This window comes from Lagenorhynchus albirostris, chromosome 6, assembly GCF_949774975.1.
Source record: "Lagenorhynchus albirostris chromosome 6, mLagAlb1.1, whole genome shotgun sequence".
Lineage (NCBI taxonomy): Eukaryota > Metazoa > Chordata > Mammalia > Artiodactyla > Delphinidae > Lagenorhynchus > Lagenorhynchus albirostris.
The window spans coordinates 81,135,194-81,151,872 of record NC_083100.1 but is presented as its reverse complement, the minus strand read 5'-3'; the positions used below and the strand labels follow the sequence as shown (position 1 = coordinate 81,151,872).

General features: G+C 43.0%; 1 protein-coding gene across 1 annotated transcript in view; it reads left to right on the top strand.

Annotated features, from left to right (window-relative positions):
* KIF5C (kinesin family member 5C) overlaps positions 1–16,679 on the top strand; it is a 163,193-nt gene that overhangs the window by 67,523 nt on the left and 78,991 nt on the right. The window contains exons 4-8 of the mRNA XM_060151509.1: positions 2,721–2,825; positions 8,054–8,102; positions 8,370–8,425; positions 9,330–9,417; positions 13,996–14,120. Of these exons, the coding sequence (XP_060007492.1) occupies positions 2,721–2,825; positions 8,054–8,102; positions 8,370–8,425; positions 9,330–9,417; positions 13,996–14,120 (423 nt within the window). The remainder of the gene's footprint in view (positions 1–2,720; positions 2,826–8,053; positions 8,103–8,369; positions 8,426–9,329; positions 9,418–13,995; positions 14,121–16,679) is intronic.

Sequence of the window (16,679 nt, the reverse complement as noted above, 5' to 3'; positions counted from 1 at the left end):
TGTATGTGAACACCACACACACACTACACAGCATGTACATTAACACCACACACACACACACACACACACACACACACACACACACAGATTGTTTGGGCAACCTCAGTTTACTGAGTATAGTCCCTCACCACTCCTGGGTTTATGAGCTAGAGCAAGCATCCCAGCCCCTAAACCTGTGGTAGACTTGGACATCCCTCTGTCACTGTGGGGATGGGGGTATTATTAGGTGTTCTCCAAATGAACGTGTGCTCCTTGTCTTGTTGGGTCTTGTTGCTCCTTGTTGGGTCTTCAGGGCAACAAAACAGGAAGTATCCAGACTCATCCTGGCTCTGCCTTGATTCTTACCCTGCCAAAGGCAAACAAGGGTTGTCGATACTTGTGTGCACCCAGAATCAATTGGAAGATAAATCCGTTGAAAGGGAAAGCATCTAGGGAAACAGATTTGAGTCAGTTATAAATGATTTTTGGATTATTGATCATTCTTCTTTGGCTGTGGGCCACTGAAGAGAAGCTAAAGGATTATGATGAATTATTAAAGAGCTCTGGGTGGCAGCGTGGAGGGCACTCTTTGGACCCTCTTGAGTCAGATTGGCCCAGTGGTGTCGCATTTGACTGTGTTTTCACTGTAGGTACCATTTCTGCCAGCAAATTCTATAGTCCAGAGCAGGTGGGGTCCAATATTTGATTTGTTACATGTTTTATGATGGTCCAGGAGACCATCATAAAACATAAAACAAAAGGCCATCATAAAACAAAGCCAGTGATTTGGTTTTGTTTTCATTAGATATGTTTCCACCCCAAACCATTAATATATATGTTTTCAGACTCTTCAAGTCAAGTAAACCCCAGCAACTTCTTGAGAAAATGTATCATGAGCTGAATAATAACATTTATTGTCACTAAGTACATTATATATACTGTTTAAGTTATTATTTATTTATTTTTTTATTTGTTTTGCGATACGCGGGCCTCTCACTGTTGTGGCCTCTCCCGTTGCGGAGCACAGGCTCCGGACGCGCAGGCTCAGCGGCCATGGCTCACGGGCCTAGCTGCTCCGCGGCATGTGGGATCCTCCCGGAGCAGGGCACGAACCCGTGTCCCCTGCATTGGCAGGCAGACTCTCAACCACTGCGCCACCAGGGAAGCCCTGTTTAATTTAAATTCTACAGTAATTTCTATGTAGTAGATACTATACCAAGTATCATAAGCAGTGGGAGGAAATACATATGCACTGGCCACCCTGCCTTTAGGGAGTGTAGAAACACCTCAAATGATTTAGGGTCCTTAGCAGATGGGGCATTCCAGAAGAGTACCTGTTTTCCGAGTAAGAGCCAGAGGCCAGATGTGTCTGAATTCGGCTTTTCTCTTGCTTTGAACAGAGTAGAAGGTCGGGAATCAGGTGCGTGAAGGAGGACTCATAATGGAAAGTGCTTTGTGGCCTGTAGTCAGTGCCAGGGTTCATGCAACTTCTTGCTTTTGGTAACTCAAATGTTGGCTCGGAAGTCATCTTGTTAGAGAAGCACCAGGCAGTGAACCTCTGAAAGAAAGAGAGGACTTAATTGAGGAAGACAAAGCAGATCTTGCAGGTATTGGGCAGATTTTGAACAAAGATGTATGCGTCAAAGTTGTAAAGGCTGTTGAGCATTCCTGGAAAACTGAAGAGCAGACTGGCTTTGCTTCCAGTTCCGTTTCTTCCTAGAGTTTTAGAACTTCTCAAAGGCATGTGTGATTCTCTGGGAAGACAGTTGCTGGCAATCCCTTTAGACGTGTGTTTGTCTGCCGACGGGTTGTTTAACCCGTGATAGAACTTTTCAGTGTTCCTTTGGTGTGGGCATGAAGAAGGCTCTCTGGGAGGTGTGCACCGAGGTCCTTGCTAAGCCTGTTGCTTGAAACACTTCTAGAAATCTTCTTTAGGAATTGCTTTCAGGTCCTATGCTGTCTCTTTTTGAAACTCTTCAGAGGTGGCAAATTCTGGATCTTGAAAATGGATTTAGTGATAGTCCAAATAACAGAAACATTCACCTATCCATCCACACCTTAGGTAAAATGAATAGAAGTGGAAAAAGGCCAGGAAAGAATAAGAGAATATTTTATAAGCAGATTTATGTATTAGAAACAGTCAAAACTTATTTGGAACAGTTTGGGCTGGGAATTACAGATTTTAAAAAGAAATCGATAAAATGGATTTTCTTGATTGGTGTGTCAAGTGCTACTGAAGGTATTTCCAGAACAAGTTTCTTAGAAATTTTTGAGCAACGATGATGTGAATGAAACTGTTATCTATCAGCTCGCAAGGTGATTTCATTAAGGCAGATTAACTTGGATTTGCAGGTTCTGGTCAGTTTGTAAAATTTCCGAAACACAGCCCACATTTAGTATGTTACAGTCACACACGTAACCTCATTCTTTCTCCCTTTCCCTCCTTCCTACCCACACGCTCACCCACATACACACTGATCTGCAGCCCGCAGTGACAGCACAAGGGGATATTGGGGGCCTTCAAGGCCAGCAGGACATGCTCTCCCCTGCCTGGTTGAGTTACCCCGCTAACGGTCGGTCTGTTGGCAGGTCGGGTAGATCTCCTAGGGAGCAGGCAGTCCTGCATGGTGCTCCTGTTCCACAGAGTCCTGTTTAAGAAGCCCAGGTTCGGTCCCTTCTCTCCCTCTCACATGTCGCCCAGCATTCTTTAGCTCCCTGTGTTTGTCTTTTTCACTCACTAGGGGAAGCTACACGACCCTCAACTCATGGGCATCATCCCAAGGATTGCACATGACATCTTTGACCACATCTATTCCATGGACGAGAACCTGGAGTTCCACATCAAGGTAAGTGCTATTATTGGGTCCCAAGAGAAGAAACTGAGTCCCAGATCGTGTTTCTTTGCTTTTCTCTTTTATGTATACATAGAAGATTTTATCTAATTTAAATGACATCCCTGTGATCAGCAGAACCATATTTATTAGTTAATGACTCAGGCTAATACTGAGGAAATACTGAGATAAAGTCAAAGCCCTTTTTAGGATGGAATCATCTTGGTAGTTGTCTGAATTCTACCCTTTACCCTGTGGATTTCTGTAGATCTGACTGGCCTGTGTCCATGATTGGGTGAGGACAGCATTTCCCAAAGTGTGTTCCGTGGAATACAATCCCTCATATTATTACTCAGTGGGCTGCAATGGAAAAGGCGTATGTGGTCAAATTAGCTGGGAAAATGCTTTGTTGAACAATGTTAAACTTACCCCAAGCTTAAATATGCTAACGTGTAATGCAGTTCTGCAAAGTGGACGTGTACTGTATTATATTTCCTATCTTATTTGACTGTGGACATACTTTACCCTCCTTGGAGGATGACAGACTAGTATCTTGAGGAGCGCTTTCTGAGAAATGTTAGGAAAGGGAATTCTTTTCCTCCTCGTTTTTGTTTTTGTTTTTCAAACCTACGTTCTGGCTTAAATTTGAATTGAAAGAGAGATTTCTACTCTCAACTATAGCTGTGAATTCATAACATTTGGTAGAAGGGGTATATTCATTGGAACGCCTTTGTTTGCAAGTGACTGAAAGCTACTTGTTTAAGCAAATAGAGGAAGTTGTTATAAGATACAGAATCTGACAGCAGGCATGGGGGCGGGGAGTTGTGGAGAAGTAAGAAATCCAGGCTCTGCTTTTCCTTTTTTTTTTTTAACTTAAAAAAAATTGCGATATACCATAAATTTAACCTTTTTAAAGTGTACAGTTTGATGGTTTTTAGGATATCTTCAAAATTGTACAACCATGATCACTATTTACTTCCAGAACATTTTCATTACCCCCAAAAGTAACTCCATCTCCATCACAGTCCCCACGTTTCTTAATTTCTTTAATCCCCACCCTCTTGCTTAATTTCTTTCCCTTGTTCCAGACCATCTTTCTCTTTTCTGTGTATGGGAAAGAGGGTGCATGGCAGCTCCTGCTCTACATTCCCTTATTTCCAATTCATCATTCCCCTGGGGAGGGGCCCATTGGCCCAGCCTCCAGTAGGTACCCCCTGCCCCCAGCTCCGATCAGCTGTGTCCAGGATGCACGTGGCTGATAGGGTCCCTGCCACAGTGACTGGGGACGGGGTTGACAAGGAGGTGGAGGAGAAAGGGGCAGTTAGCAGACTTGGAGGTGAGCAGATCAACCAAGAGGCTGCTCATCCTTGAAGGCTGGGACCCAGGTGCCTAGGCCCATCATTTTAGAGGTGAGAAACTGAAGTTCATGAATATAGAGCCAGATGGCCAGAGTGACATATCAAGTCCTCGGCAGAGTTGAGATTTATTGACTTAATTAATTTATTTATTTTTGGCTGCGTTGGGTCTTCGTTGCTACGCACGGGCTGTCTCTAGTTGTGGTGAGCGGGGGCTACTCTTCGTTGGGGTGCGCGGGCTTCTCACTGCAGTGGCTTCTCTTGTTGCAGAGCACGGGCTCTAAGCGCACGGGCTTCAGTAGTTGTGGCACGCGGGCTCTAGAGCTCAGGCTCAGTAGTTGTGGCACGTGGGCTGAGTTGCTCTGTGGCATGTGGGATCTTCCCGGACCAGGGCTTGAACCCGTGTCCCCTGCATTGGCAGGTGGATTCTTAACCACTGCGCCACCAGGGAAGCCCCAGCGTTGAGATTTAGATTCTTGATCTGACCAACCCCACATGCAGTACCTATTCCATTATATTAAATTTCCACCTCTACTTATTCCTGCTGTGTACCTTCCCCAAATTATATTTAAACAAGTCAGAAACTGTTTGCCCAATTATAAAGTACATCCGGCAACTCTTTTTCTTTACAGCTCCTTTTGTTGGCTGAAGCCAGCTTCTCCTCCTTGCTAGAGTTTTTTATATCTGAGGGTACAGACACTTGTTGCTTTGATGGGATCAAGATTTGGGAGCTTAGTGCATCTTTAAGGCTGTTTGCATTTAAATACCTTAAACCACTATAGGGCTCTTATGGGATAATCCTGGAGTAAGATGTTAAACCAATTATCGCCCTCAAAATAAGGTCTCATATTAGAATCTTATTAAGATAAAAATAGCCCCAGCATGAAGGGGAAGGAGAGGAGGAAGAACACTCACGTCTAGGGCTGAATTTTACAGTCCAGCTTCCTGTCCTGCATTTGTAGTTAGGCTGTCTTATTTCACAAATAATAATTCTAAATGAGCAGGTTCGTTATTGACTGCTTCTTATTTTGAACTGAGTAGTGACAGGCTTAATCAAGAAAAAGAGGCTTGATTAAGGCAATATTGAAAATCTCTTCCTTAAAGTGAGTCCCACAGAGGTTTTATTTATTTATTTATTTTTACATCTTTATTGGAGTTTAATTGCTTTACAATGTTGTGTTAGTTTCTGCTGTATAACAAAGTGAATCAGCTATACATATACATATATCCCCACATCCCCTCCTTCTTGAACCTCCCTCCCACCCTCCCTATCCCACCCCTCTAGGTGGTCTCAAAGCACCGAGCTGATCTCCCTGTGCTATGCGGCTGCTTCCCACTAGCTATCTATTTTACGTTTGGTAGTGTATATATGTCCATGCCACTCTCTCACTTCGTCCCAGCTTACCCTTTCCCCTGCCCTTCCCCCTGTGCTGCCCCGCCTCCCACCGCCCCGCCGTGTTCTCAGGTCCATTCTCTATGTCTGCATCTTTATTCCTGTCCTGCCCTTAGGTTCTTCATAACCATTTTTTTTAAGGTTCCATATATATGTGTTAGCACACAGTATTTGTTTTTCTCTTTCTGACTTACTTCTCTCTGTATGACAATCTCTAGGTCCATCCACCTCAATACAAATAACTCAATTTCATTCCTTTTTATGGCTGAGTAATATTCCATTGTATATATGTGCCACATCTTCTTTATCCATTCATCTGTCGATGGACACTTAGGTTGCTTCCATGTCCTGGCTATTGTAAATAGTGCTGCAATGAACACTGTGGTACATGACTCTTTGAACTATGGTTTTCTCAGGGTATATGCCCCGGGAGTGGGATTGCTGGGTTATATGGTGGCTCTATTTTTAGATTTTTAAGGAACCTCCATACTGTTCTCTATAGTGGCTGTATCAATTTACATTCCCACCAACAGTGCAAGAGGGTTCCCTTTTCTCCACACCCTCTCCAGCATTTATTGTTTGTAGATTGTTTGATGATGGCCATTCTGACCGGTCTCACAGAGGTTTTAAACATTATTTCTGAACATGCTTTCTCCTAGTGCCAAACAATGATTATTTATTTTTCTTCCATCTGGTTTTACAAAGTACTTGAGGTGACAAAAATAAAAAAATTCAACCCCCCACCCCAAAGCAGCCACTATCTGCTATGGTAAAAAGAAACTAATAAATCAGGATTCTCTTTCTACTTATATTAAATGAACAAGATTCTAATTGCCAGATTTCCTAATATCTAGTTCACAACCAGTCTTTGGATGTCATTAATTTTCTCTGTAACCTATGGAAATAAGGGCACAAGCTTAAGATCTCAAAGATAACAGAAAAGTCTTAATGAAGACCAGACAATTCTGAAATACATAGAATGGGTTGGAACCAGGGTTGAGTGGGCTGCAGAAGGGCTGGGTTAGAAATGTCTAAGGTTAGAGGCCAAGCAGACCCTAGGATTCCAGCCACAGGGGGAGGTTTCCAGAGCAGTAGGTCTTTCAAAGGTCAGGTAGTTGTATCTATGACAGAGAGGGTCAGTGACAGGGCTGTTTGACAGACATTCAAGCAGTCAGAGGTTGTTAGGGAGAGGATGCTCAGCTACAGATTCCAGGGTTTGAAGCCAGGACCCCAGGTCTCAGAGAAACGAGGCATCAGGAGGTTCCAGGCTGAGACACGGACAAAAGATAATGAACCAGGGCTGAGCTGGGTTGGGACTAGTGCTGGTTAGGGAGTGTTCACTTTCCCCTGCCTCGAGGCAGGACTGGTCCAGAGCTGGGATGTAGGGGTGAGATTTCACAGGTAGAGTTACATCCCAACTTTACAACTACTTTTCAACTTTTAAAACACCTTTTTGGCTCAATCCTCTGTTTAGATTTCAAAAAAAAAAAAAATCCATGAACTTGAAGGAGAGGACAGTTGATCTGGTCTGCAGAAGGCAAGTGTAGACAGTACAGAATCCTAGAGGGAATTTTGATATCATCACGTCGAATGGCTTCATTTGACAGATGGGAACATTGAGGTCTGGGGTCTTGGTTACTTGTGCATTAAATCTCCAAGGTCACGTATCCAGTTAAAGTTGTTCTCAGATATCAGCCTGAGATAAGATAAGAATCACCTGGGGAGTTTAGAAGCCGATTCCTAAATCTTATTGGAGATTCTGATTCAGGAGGATTGCAGGAGGGTTCAGGGCAATTTAAACAGACGCTATGGGAGATGCTGATATAGGCAGTGCTGGGACTGAAGTTTGAGAATAACTAATTGGAAGGCGTCCTTTCCCTCTCACAGTCTAGTTGTGTTTCATTAAATTGCATTTTGTTCAGATCCTTCCTGGACTCCCCAAAGCTGTCCACTATCACCAGCTCTCTCCCTGTTACTGTTCTGTAGTTCCAAGCAAACTGCCCTTATCCCCCTCCCCACCTTCTTCATGTGAATGTTTGGAACATGCTCCCTCCCTGGTCTGAAGCGGCTGTTAATGTCATGCCTGAGGTGAGGTCTACTGATCTTTGACAGTTACTTGCAAAGGACATGTTCTGTTCTAGCTGTTGTCATACCTAGAAGTTTGCTTGGTGCTCATCTAAGGTGAAAAGGTAGAGTTCTCCTATAAGGCTGTCTAGCACAGGATGTAAATAACACCTGACTGGAAGTGAAGGCCACTCTGATGTGGGGATGGAGAGTGGCCCATTGAGCAGGGACTTGTAGAGCAAGCTGACAAGCAGGAAATAGGAGGCCAGGGGAGTGGGCTGGGGCTCCGCCCTCTAGACTCTGAATCTTCACTTTGTAGAGCTCTTCTCACTCTTCGTGGCATAACAAAAAGCTTTTACAGAGTTCTAATAATGATGTTTTTGAAATACAGGGTGGCATTTCTGTTTCAAAATCAATTTGTTTTTAATCAGGTTTCCTATTTTGAAATCTACCTGGACAAAATCAGGGACTTACTCGATGGTGAGTAACCCGAATTCTTGTCTTTTATTTGTTCTGTAACTGAAGTCCAGAAAGGTTGGCATGATGTACAGCACTTCTGCTTAAGGAATTTATAGAGATGTTCTGTTGCCTTCAGGCTATCTGCTTATTCTCAGCCAAAGCTTTAACTTGAGTCATTGCAAAGTGATTAGATTTACCTATCTTCTGTAACAATTTCTATTTTTTCTCCAATACAGGGTCTTTAACTTTTGTTTTCTTCTTTGCATGTCATCATTATCATCTCTGTAGTATCCAAGACAAACTTGGCTGTTCATGAAGATAAAAACAGAGTCCCGTACGTAAAGGTATGAGGAAAACTTGATTGATGATGCAATTGATTTCCCTCCAGTCACTGTCATAATTATTACATAAGATGCCCAGAATATTACCTTATAAACTGCATATAGATATTTAATCATGTTCCTTATATTTAATATTCATCTGGTTTAAAAAACTGACTTTTAATTTCTTCAGTTGTTTCTATGTAAGTTTATCACAGATGTCAAATCACATGAGGTAAGAACTGGAGAACTGAACATTATTCACCTTTAAAGAGGCTTTGGTATTGAGTACGGTTGTTCATACTTTGCACTTAGGAGAAACCTGTCATAGCACTATGTCTACAACTTCAGTATCTAATTAAAGTTGGTGGCTAGATTGAAAGGCAAAGCAAGATTTCATCCATTTCTTTTTCCGTCATTGGTTTCCTTCTTTATTTTCTGTCTCCACTGCTGATGATTATGGATATGTACCTAAAGTCTGGCATTTATTTTGTGGTTTACTTCTGGGTTTCCTAGCATTTGCTCGGACTTTTTTTTTTTTTTTTTTTTTTTTTTTTCGGTATGTGGGCCTCTCACTGTTGTGGCCTCTCCCGTTGCGGAGCACAGGCTCCGGACACGCAGGCTCAGCGGCCACGGCTCACGGGACCAGCCGCTCCGCGGCATGTGGGATCCTCCCGGACCGGGGCACGAACGCGTGTCCCCTGCATCGGCAGGCGGACTCTCAAACACTGCGCCACCAGGGAAGCCCCAGACTTCTTTTTAATGTACACTTGCAAGCCCTAGGCGAGGAGGAAAAGTTGTTGGGTCGACAATGCAGCCTTTCTCTGGATTGGCAGCTCTAGAAGAGAAGTGGGAAAATGTTTAGCTGTTTCAAAGTCATGTTGCTTTTCAGTTTTTCCATGACCAACCTGATCTGGCTGTCTTGCAGGGGTGCACCGAGCGGTTTGTGTCAAGCCCCGAGGAGGTCATGGACGTGATAGATGAAGGCAAAGCAAACCGCCACGTGGCTGTAACGAGTAAGCCTGGGGTGGTGTTCCCTCCCCTCTAACTTAGGACACAAATGTCTGCCTACCAACCAGGTTGGGTGGGGGTAATGAGGTCCAAGTGGAATAATGCAGGGGAAGGCGGTTGTAAAGCAGTGACAGGCACTCAGAACACAGGGTTGTAAGCAATACCAGCAGGCCTGGGCAGGTCCTGGGAAACAGCGCCTCCTGCTGTCCAGGGGCCTGTTGGAAATGTCGGGTGACACTCACTGACTGGGCCCTGGTAACAGCCTAAGCCTGAAAACTGGGGTAAACAACCAACCAACCAACTAAAGGGGGAAGAAAGTAAGCTTCTAAGTTCATTTATTTTATCTATGTTATTGTTTAAAAAAATCCAAACCAACAGATTCTATAGGCCAGTCATACGCATGGAAAGAAACCATGTTAGATTTCTGCACTTTGTAAACAAGGAAAAGAAAGACATGGAGGAACGGGAGCTTGACTGTAAACTTTGTGATGCCTTGTTGGTAACAAACATAGTCAGGTCAGCTGGTTTACCTTGCGATGCCTTCCTCGGCCTGTCTCAGGGAAGCAGGTCAGGTGGTGGTTAGAGCAGCAGAGTTTCCATGAAAAGATGGGGGCTGTCTGTCTTATTCAGATGAGATGTGCACAGATGAGAGTGAGTTCATGTGAAGAGGACTTGAAAGAATGAAGGATTTCTAACTTTTTTTTAAAAATATTTATTTATTTGGCTGTGCCGGGTCTTAGTTGTGGCAGGTGAGATCTTTTAGTTGCGGCATGCAGGCTCTCAGTTGCGGCACGCAGGATCTAGTTCCCTGACCAGGGATCGAACCCAGGCCCCCTGCAATGGGAGCACGGAGTCTTAGCCACTCGACCACCAGGGAAGTCCCTGAAGGATTTCTAGCTTTGAAGAGAGAAAAATATCTGGGGAGGGCATATGGGCAATGCAGTGTTTCTTAACATATTCTTCATAATATCTTCAAGGTGCTGACATTAAGAAAGAGAGTCAGCTTGCTTTGTTTGATCTGAATGAGTAGACCACCCAGAATTGTTGAAGCTACATGGAGGCAGATTTTAACCTATCACAAGTAGAACTCTAGTCCTTGATGCTGCCCCAAGTAAAGCCTACCTGGAGAGGTAGTGAGTTACCCTCATTGTGTAGAAGAGATTCAAGCTTTGCTTGGTTGACTGGTGCTATGATCCTTTGATCCAGAATTGTAATGCTCAACTGTTTCCCTACCCCCACAAATGTATCAGATGATCTTCCTATACATGGCAAGTTTCATAGGTGAGCCTAGACCTGTATACAGTGTAGGTTAAGCTCTACTTCTTTCTCTTCCGCTTATACGCATATAGGAAAGAATGTAAGACTGATATTCTTATACTAATAGCATCTCTCATTTGTAAAGAAGTTTTTCACTGTTTCTTAAGTTATTGTTAGTTATGAATTATTCATGACATACCTGACAGTCCTTCTTGGCCCCCTGGTTCAGAACTGTTGGTCCAGAACATTACTATTTTTCTTATCATTCTGGTAAGTTGTTGTTTTTTTTATTTTGTTACATTATGCATAACATAAAATTTACCATTTTAACCACTTTTAAGTGTACAATTTAGTGGCATTAAGTACATTCACAATATTTACAACCATCACCACTTCCTATTTCCAGAATTTTTTTCCCAGAATTTTTAATTATCCCAAAGTGAAATTCCATATCCATTGAATAATAACCCTCCATACTCCCTCCTCCCAACTCCTGGTAACCACCACCCTACTTCCTGTCTCAGTGAATTTGCCAACTCTAGGTACTTCATATAAGTGGAATGAAATAAGTCCTTTTGTGACGTGCATGTTTCACTCAGCATAATGTCCTCAAGATTCATCCATGTAGCATGTGTCAGAATTTCCTTCCTTTTTAAGGCTGAATAGCATTCCATTGTATGCATAGACCACATTTTGTTTTCCATTCATCCACAGGTAGACATTGTGTTGCTTCTACCTTTTGGCTGTTGTGAGTGATGTTGCTATGAACATGGAAGTATTTATAAATATCTGTTCAAGTTCTTGCTTTCAGTTCTTTTGGGTAAATACCCAGAAGTAGAATTGCTGGATCATACGGTAATTCTCCTTTTAATTTTTTAAGGAACAGCCATACTGTTTTCTATAGCAGGTGCACCATTTTATATTCCCACCAACAGTGTGCAAGAGTTTTAATATCTCCATATCCTTGCCAACACTTCTTATTTTCTGGGTTTTTTTTTTTCTTTTTAATCATCATCCTAATGGGTGTGAAGTGCTATCTCATTGAGATTTTGATTTGCATTTCCCTAAGGATTAGTGATGTTTAACATTTTTTCATATGCTTATTGGCCGTTTGTGCATCTTCTTTGTAGAAGTGCTATTCAAATCCTTGGCCCATTTTTTTTAAATTGGGTTGTTTGACTTTTTACTGTTGTTTATTTGTAGGAGTTCTTTATATATTCTGGATCTCAATCCCTTACCTGATATATGATGTACAAATATTTTCTATTCTGTGGGTTACCTTTTCACTGTTGATAGTGTCCTTTCACACACAAAAGTTTTTATTTTTTTTTAATTAATTTATTTTTTTTGCGGTACGCAGGCCTCTCACTGTTGTGGCCTCTCCCCTTGTGGAGCACAGGCTTCGGACGCACAGGCTCAGCGGCCATGGCTCACGGGCCCAGCCGCTCTGCGGCATGTGGGATCCTCCTGGACCGGAGCACGAACCCATGTCCCCTGCATCGGCAGGCGGACTCTCAACCACTGTGCCATCAGGGAAGCCCAAAAGTTTTTAATTTTGATGAAGTTAAATTTATCTTTTTTGTTGCTGTTGTTGCTTGTGTTTTTTTGGTGTCATATCCAAGAAATCGTTGCCAAATCTCGTGTCATGAACCTTTTCCCCTATGTTTTCTTCTAAGGTATTATAGTTTTAGTTTTTACATTTAGGTCTTTGGTCCTTTTTGAGTTAACTTTTGTATATGACTTAAAGGAAGAGTCCAACTTCGTTTTTGCACGTGGATATCCAGTTTTCAATTTGGTGAAGAGACTGTGCTTTCCCCATTGAATGGTCACTCTTGACACTCGTGTTGAAAATTATTTGACCATATTATGTGAGGGTTTATTTGTAGGCTGTCTATTTCATTGGTCTATATGTCTACCTTTATGACAATACCACACTGTTTTGATTACCATAGCTTTGTAGTAAGTTTTGAAATCAGCAAGTGTGAGACCTTAAACTCTACTCTTTTTAAGGATTGTTTTGGCTATTCAGGGACCTTTGAGATTCATCTGAATTTTAAGATGGACTTTTCTATTTCTGCAAAAAACATCATTGTGATTTTGATAGAGATGGCATTGAATCTGTTGGTAGTATGGACATCTTAATAATATTAAGTCTTTCCAAGAACAAGGATTATCTTTCCATTTATTTGTGTATTCTTTAATTTCTTTTAGCAATATTTTATAGTTTTCAGTGTATGCCTCTCACTTCCTTGGTTAAGTTTATTCCTAAGTATCTTATTCTTTTTGTTCTAATTTTAAATGGAATTGTTTTCTTAATTTCCTTTTTGGATTGTTCATTATTATATATAATGGAACTGATTTTTTTTTTTCTTTTTTTGCGGTACACGGGCCTCTCACTGTTGTGCCCTCTCCCGTTGCGGAGCACAGGCTCCGGACGCGCAGGCTCAGCAGCCATGGCTCACGGGCCCAGCCACTCTGCGGCATGCGGGATCTTCCCGGACCAGGGCACAAACCCGTGTCCCCTGCATCGGCAGGTGGACTCTCAACCACTGCGCCACCAGGGAAGCCCAATGCAACTGATTTTTATGTATTGCATTTGTATCCTGCAACTTTGCCAAATTCACTAGTTCTAACATTTTTGTGGAATCTTTTAGGGTTTTTTCCCACATAATCTGGTTAGATAGTTTTGAGAAATAATTGCTAGTGGGGTTGAGTAAAACAGTCACTGGGGTCTCTGCCTGCCTGGTGAGCAAAGACCAGGGTCCAAGAAGATTTTTATTTTTGGTACTTGGTCCTAATGAAGCATATTTCATCTTTGAGACCTTCTATATGCCTAGCATGGGTTATAGAAGAAATGTATGTCTTGATCCTTCCTTAAGAAAGTCATAATTCTTCCTTACGAAAGCTTATGATATCACTGATAAGGCAAGGCTTACACACATGAAGAAGATGGAATACATCAGAATGATAAAGGCTGAGGGACTTACAATGAGGCAGGGGAGGAAGACTTGAGCTCTTCAAGGAGAGAGGTAGGCTGGATTGGGGTGTTGGAGGATGGCAGCTTTAGGCAGAGCTCAAGACTCTGTTTTCTTAAACCACTGACCACGATTTTTAGATTAATTTCTTTGCCACGTGAAAATATTTTAATCTTTCATTTCTAGAGTGGGCGTTGTTTTGCAGGAGAAATGGTCTCAGGTGATTTTTTAAATTGGGTGGACTTACAAAAAACGGAGCTATTAGGCATGATTTGTTGTGTTTTTTATTGAGATGCTTGCTACCTAAATTTATATGTTCTTTGTAGAGCAGTAAACTGTTTTCCTTTTCAGACATGAATGAACACAGCTCTAGAAGTCACAGTATCTTCCTGATTAATATTAAACAAGAGAATGTAGAGACTGAAAAAAAACTCAGTGGGAAGCTTTATCTAGTTGATTTGGCTGGGAGCGAAAAGGTAATTGGTTCTTTATTTGTATTATCCACAGTTTCCCCGTTATTGGCTTCAGTGTGCAATGGGATAATTTGTATGTCTTTCTATTCCCTGGTTTTAAAGAGCTTTTAAAGTTTCTGATGTTGTGCTAAGATGTTATTAAATTTAACCTTCATTTCTCTGCTCTTTCTTTTCTGGTCCTGAAGTCCCCTATTCATGTCACAGGAGGTGTTTTGAATGCCAACCTGATTTATGCCTAATAGACCCTGATGATGACATGAGGCGAGTGTTGGTGTGAACTTAGCCTGGCAAAGGCAGTGGCACAAATGGTGGAGGGACGTGAACTTCTGAGAACAGGAAAGATCTCTGTGTTTTAACAGATTCAAATAGGCCAGGAAGGGGCTTTGACGCTGGAATGTGGCAGGCCTGCCTCTGCAGGTTTGTTTGCTGATAGAAGATCTGGAAAGTGGGGCTCTCCCTGCCTTCCCGGCTTCTCTCTGCAGGAGGCATGAACTGACCGTGTTCTGTGTGGGCAGCCTCACTCCCTTCAGTCTACGGGGTCTGGAGCCAGTGTTTTAGCCACAAGCCCTGACCCTTCTCTGATTTTGTGAGGATTTTCTTTTGGCATCTGTACCCTTTCCATGCTCTCCCAGGCACTGGCTGAGGCCATACTCCAGACCGAATAGGCTTCCCAGAAACTCCCCTCTGCCCTCCCAGCCTCACTTCCGTAGCACCCCCGGAGGCTCCTGCTGCCACACCCCGGCTGGGACACTGCGCACCTCGGACAGCATCACAGAGCAAGTCTCTCTGCACAATACCATGTGGCCTCCCTCATCTCTGATGTCGTGCTAACTGTCCCCATCAGGGGACAGTCTCCCAGACTGTCAGTCAGTCTCCTGTCAGTCAGTCTCCCAGACTGTGTCATTGATCCCCACTTACTCCTCCCACCACTGAGTTGCTGGACGCCAAGTTATGGCCACTAACATCCGTGTGAGTAATGGCTACTTGGATTGTCCTCCTGTCCGCGTTTGTTCAGCCTTGAGCAGATCACACGTATCCTCCTAGCTGGCAGTCGAAAATCGAACTGGTCCAGGCTTGTAACTTTAAACAGATGCCCACCAGAACGGGAGTAGAGAGCAGCATTGCTCACTTCCAGACCAGCCATTAGCAACTAGCATCTGCTTTGCTGCCGCACCTGTTGTATGGGTCCAGACAAAGCTCCCAGTGACCCCTTCCCTCTTCCCAAGCTTGCCCCCTTTCCCTTTAGAGCACAGAGATGAGTACGTAAGGCCTAAACGCAGCTGAAAAGTGCTTAATGCAGGCAGTTGAGAGTGGAGGCCTGCACAGTGTCAGTGGTTATTACTAATGATATTTATGAGGCATTTTAAAGTTGTGGTCCTGCACGTCATTTCCTGTGCTAACATCTGTTTTCCTTGCTCTAGATGTGTCTGCATGAATGTAGCAGTGTGATCTAGTAGAACAGAGCTCTGGGTCTTAGTCCTGTCTTTCTTAAATGGTGTTCTTCCCTTGGGTGGGCAATTTGACATCCCTGGAGCTCAAAATTTTCTTGTCTGTGAAAGGAAGGTGATTGTACTTGTCTCGCATATTTCGTGGAGCTAAGATGCTCAAGTGTGAAAGCACCTTAAACAACACCTTGTGAATAGACTATTACTATTAATACTTGTGACACAGCAGCTCTGTGATTTCTTCATCTGTAAGCAGGGGACCCACACATGATTTCCAGAGAAATCTTTGAATTTTTCTTTGGGAAAAAATCTCCCCTTGTTCATGCATTCATCTCTATCGTTGGGAGTTTCTCCTTTATACAGAATTGAAATCCATCTTCGCACAGTTTAAAATCATTTCCCTACTTTTCTTTCTTTCTTCAGAGCGCAGCCGCTCCCCGCCGTGTCGTTTGTCCAGTCAGCAGAGCTATGAATCATGTTGAGTTCCCTTTTTTCTAGCATCTGTGAACTGCTTTCTACCTAGAGCAAATGCTGTAAATAGGAAATTACCAGTAATAACACAGCCGAGGAGGAATGGTGCATGGTCCCTCTAACTGCAGAGGAAAAAAGACAAATTCACTATGTAATGTACATTTTCTTGCCTTACATGTCTTGTCGAGTATTTTTCCTTTTGGATGATTGTTCCTTTTTTTTTCTTGCTATGGGAATAAGTAGGGAAGGAGCAGAGAGTCCGGATAACCATCCCTACCACTTCTTGTCCTTTGCTTGAAGTTGGAGCTTGTAATCTACGCTTTCCCAATAGTGCATTCGTTGTGGCTGGGACCGTGTTTTCTCTTAATGCTTCCTGGGCATGTAGACTATGGTTCAGTCTTGCAGGACCCCAGCCTTTCTGTAGTGACAGCACTTTTGGAGCCTGGTGTCCCTGGACAAATGTCCCCTGGGAAGCATCCGCAGCTCTACACTTGAGGCATCTCAGCTGTTCCCCGTAAAACCTAGTTGAGAGGAAAATGACAATAAGAGAGAACAAATCCCCAGCCTCAGGTACAAGGGAAGGTTTTATCACCATGATTCTTACTTACCTTTATTTTCCCCTGCATTCCAGGAGGATTCACGTCAG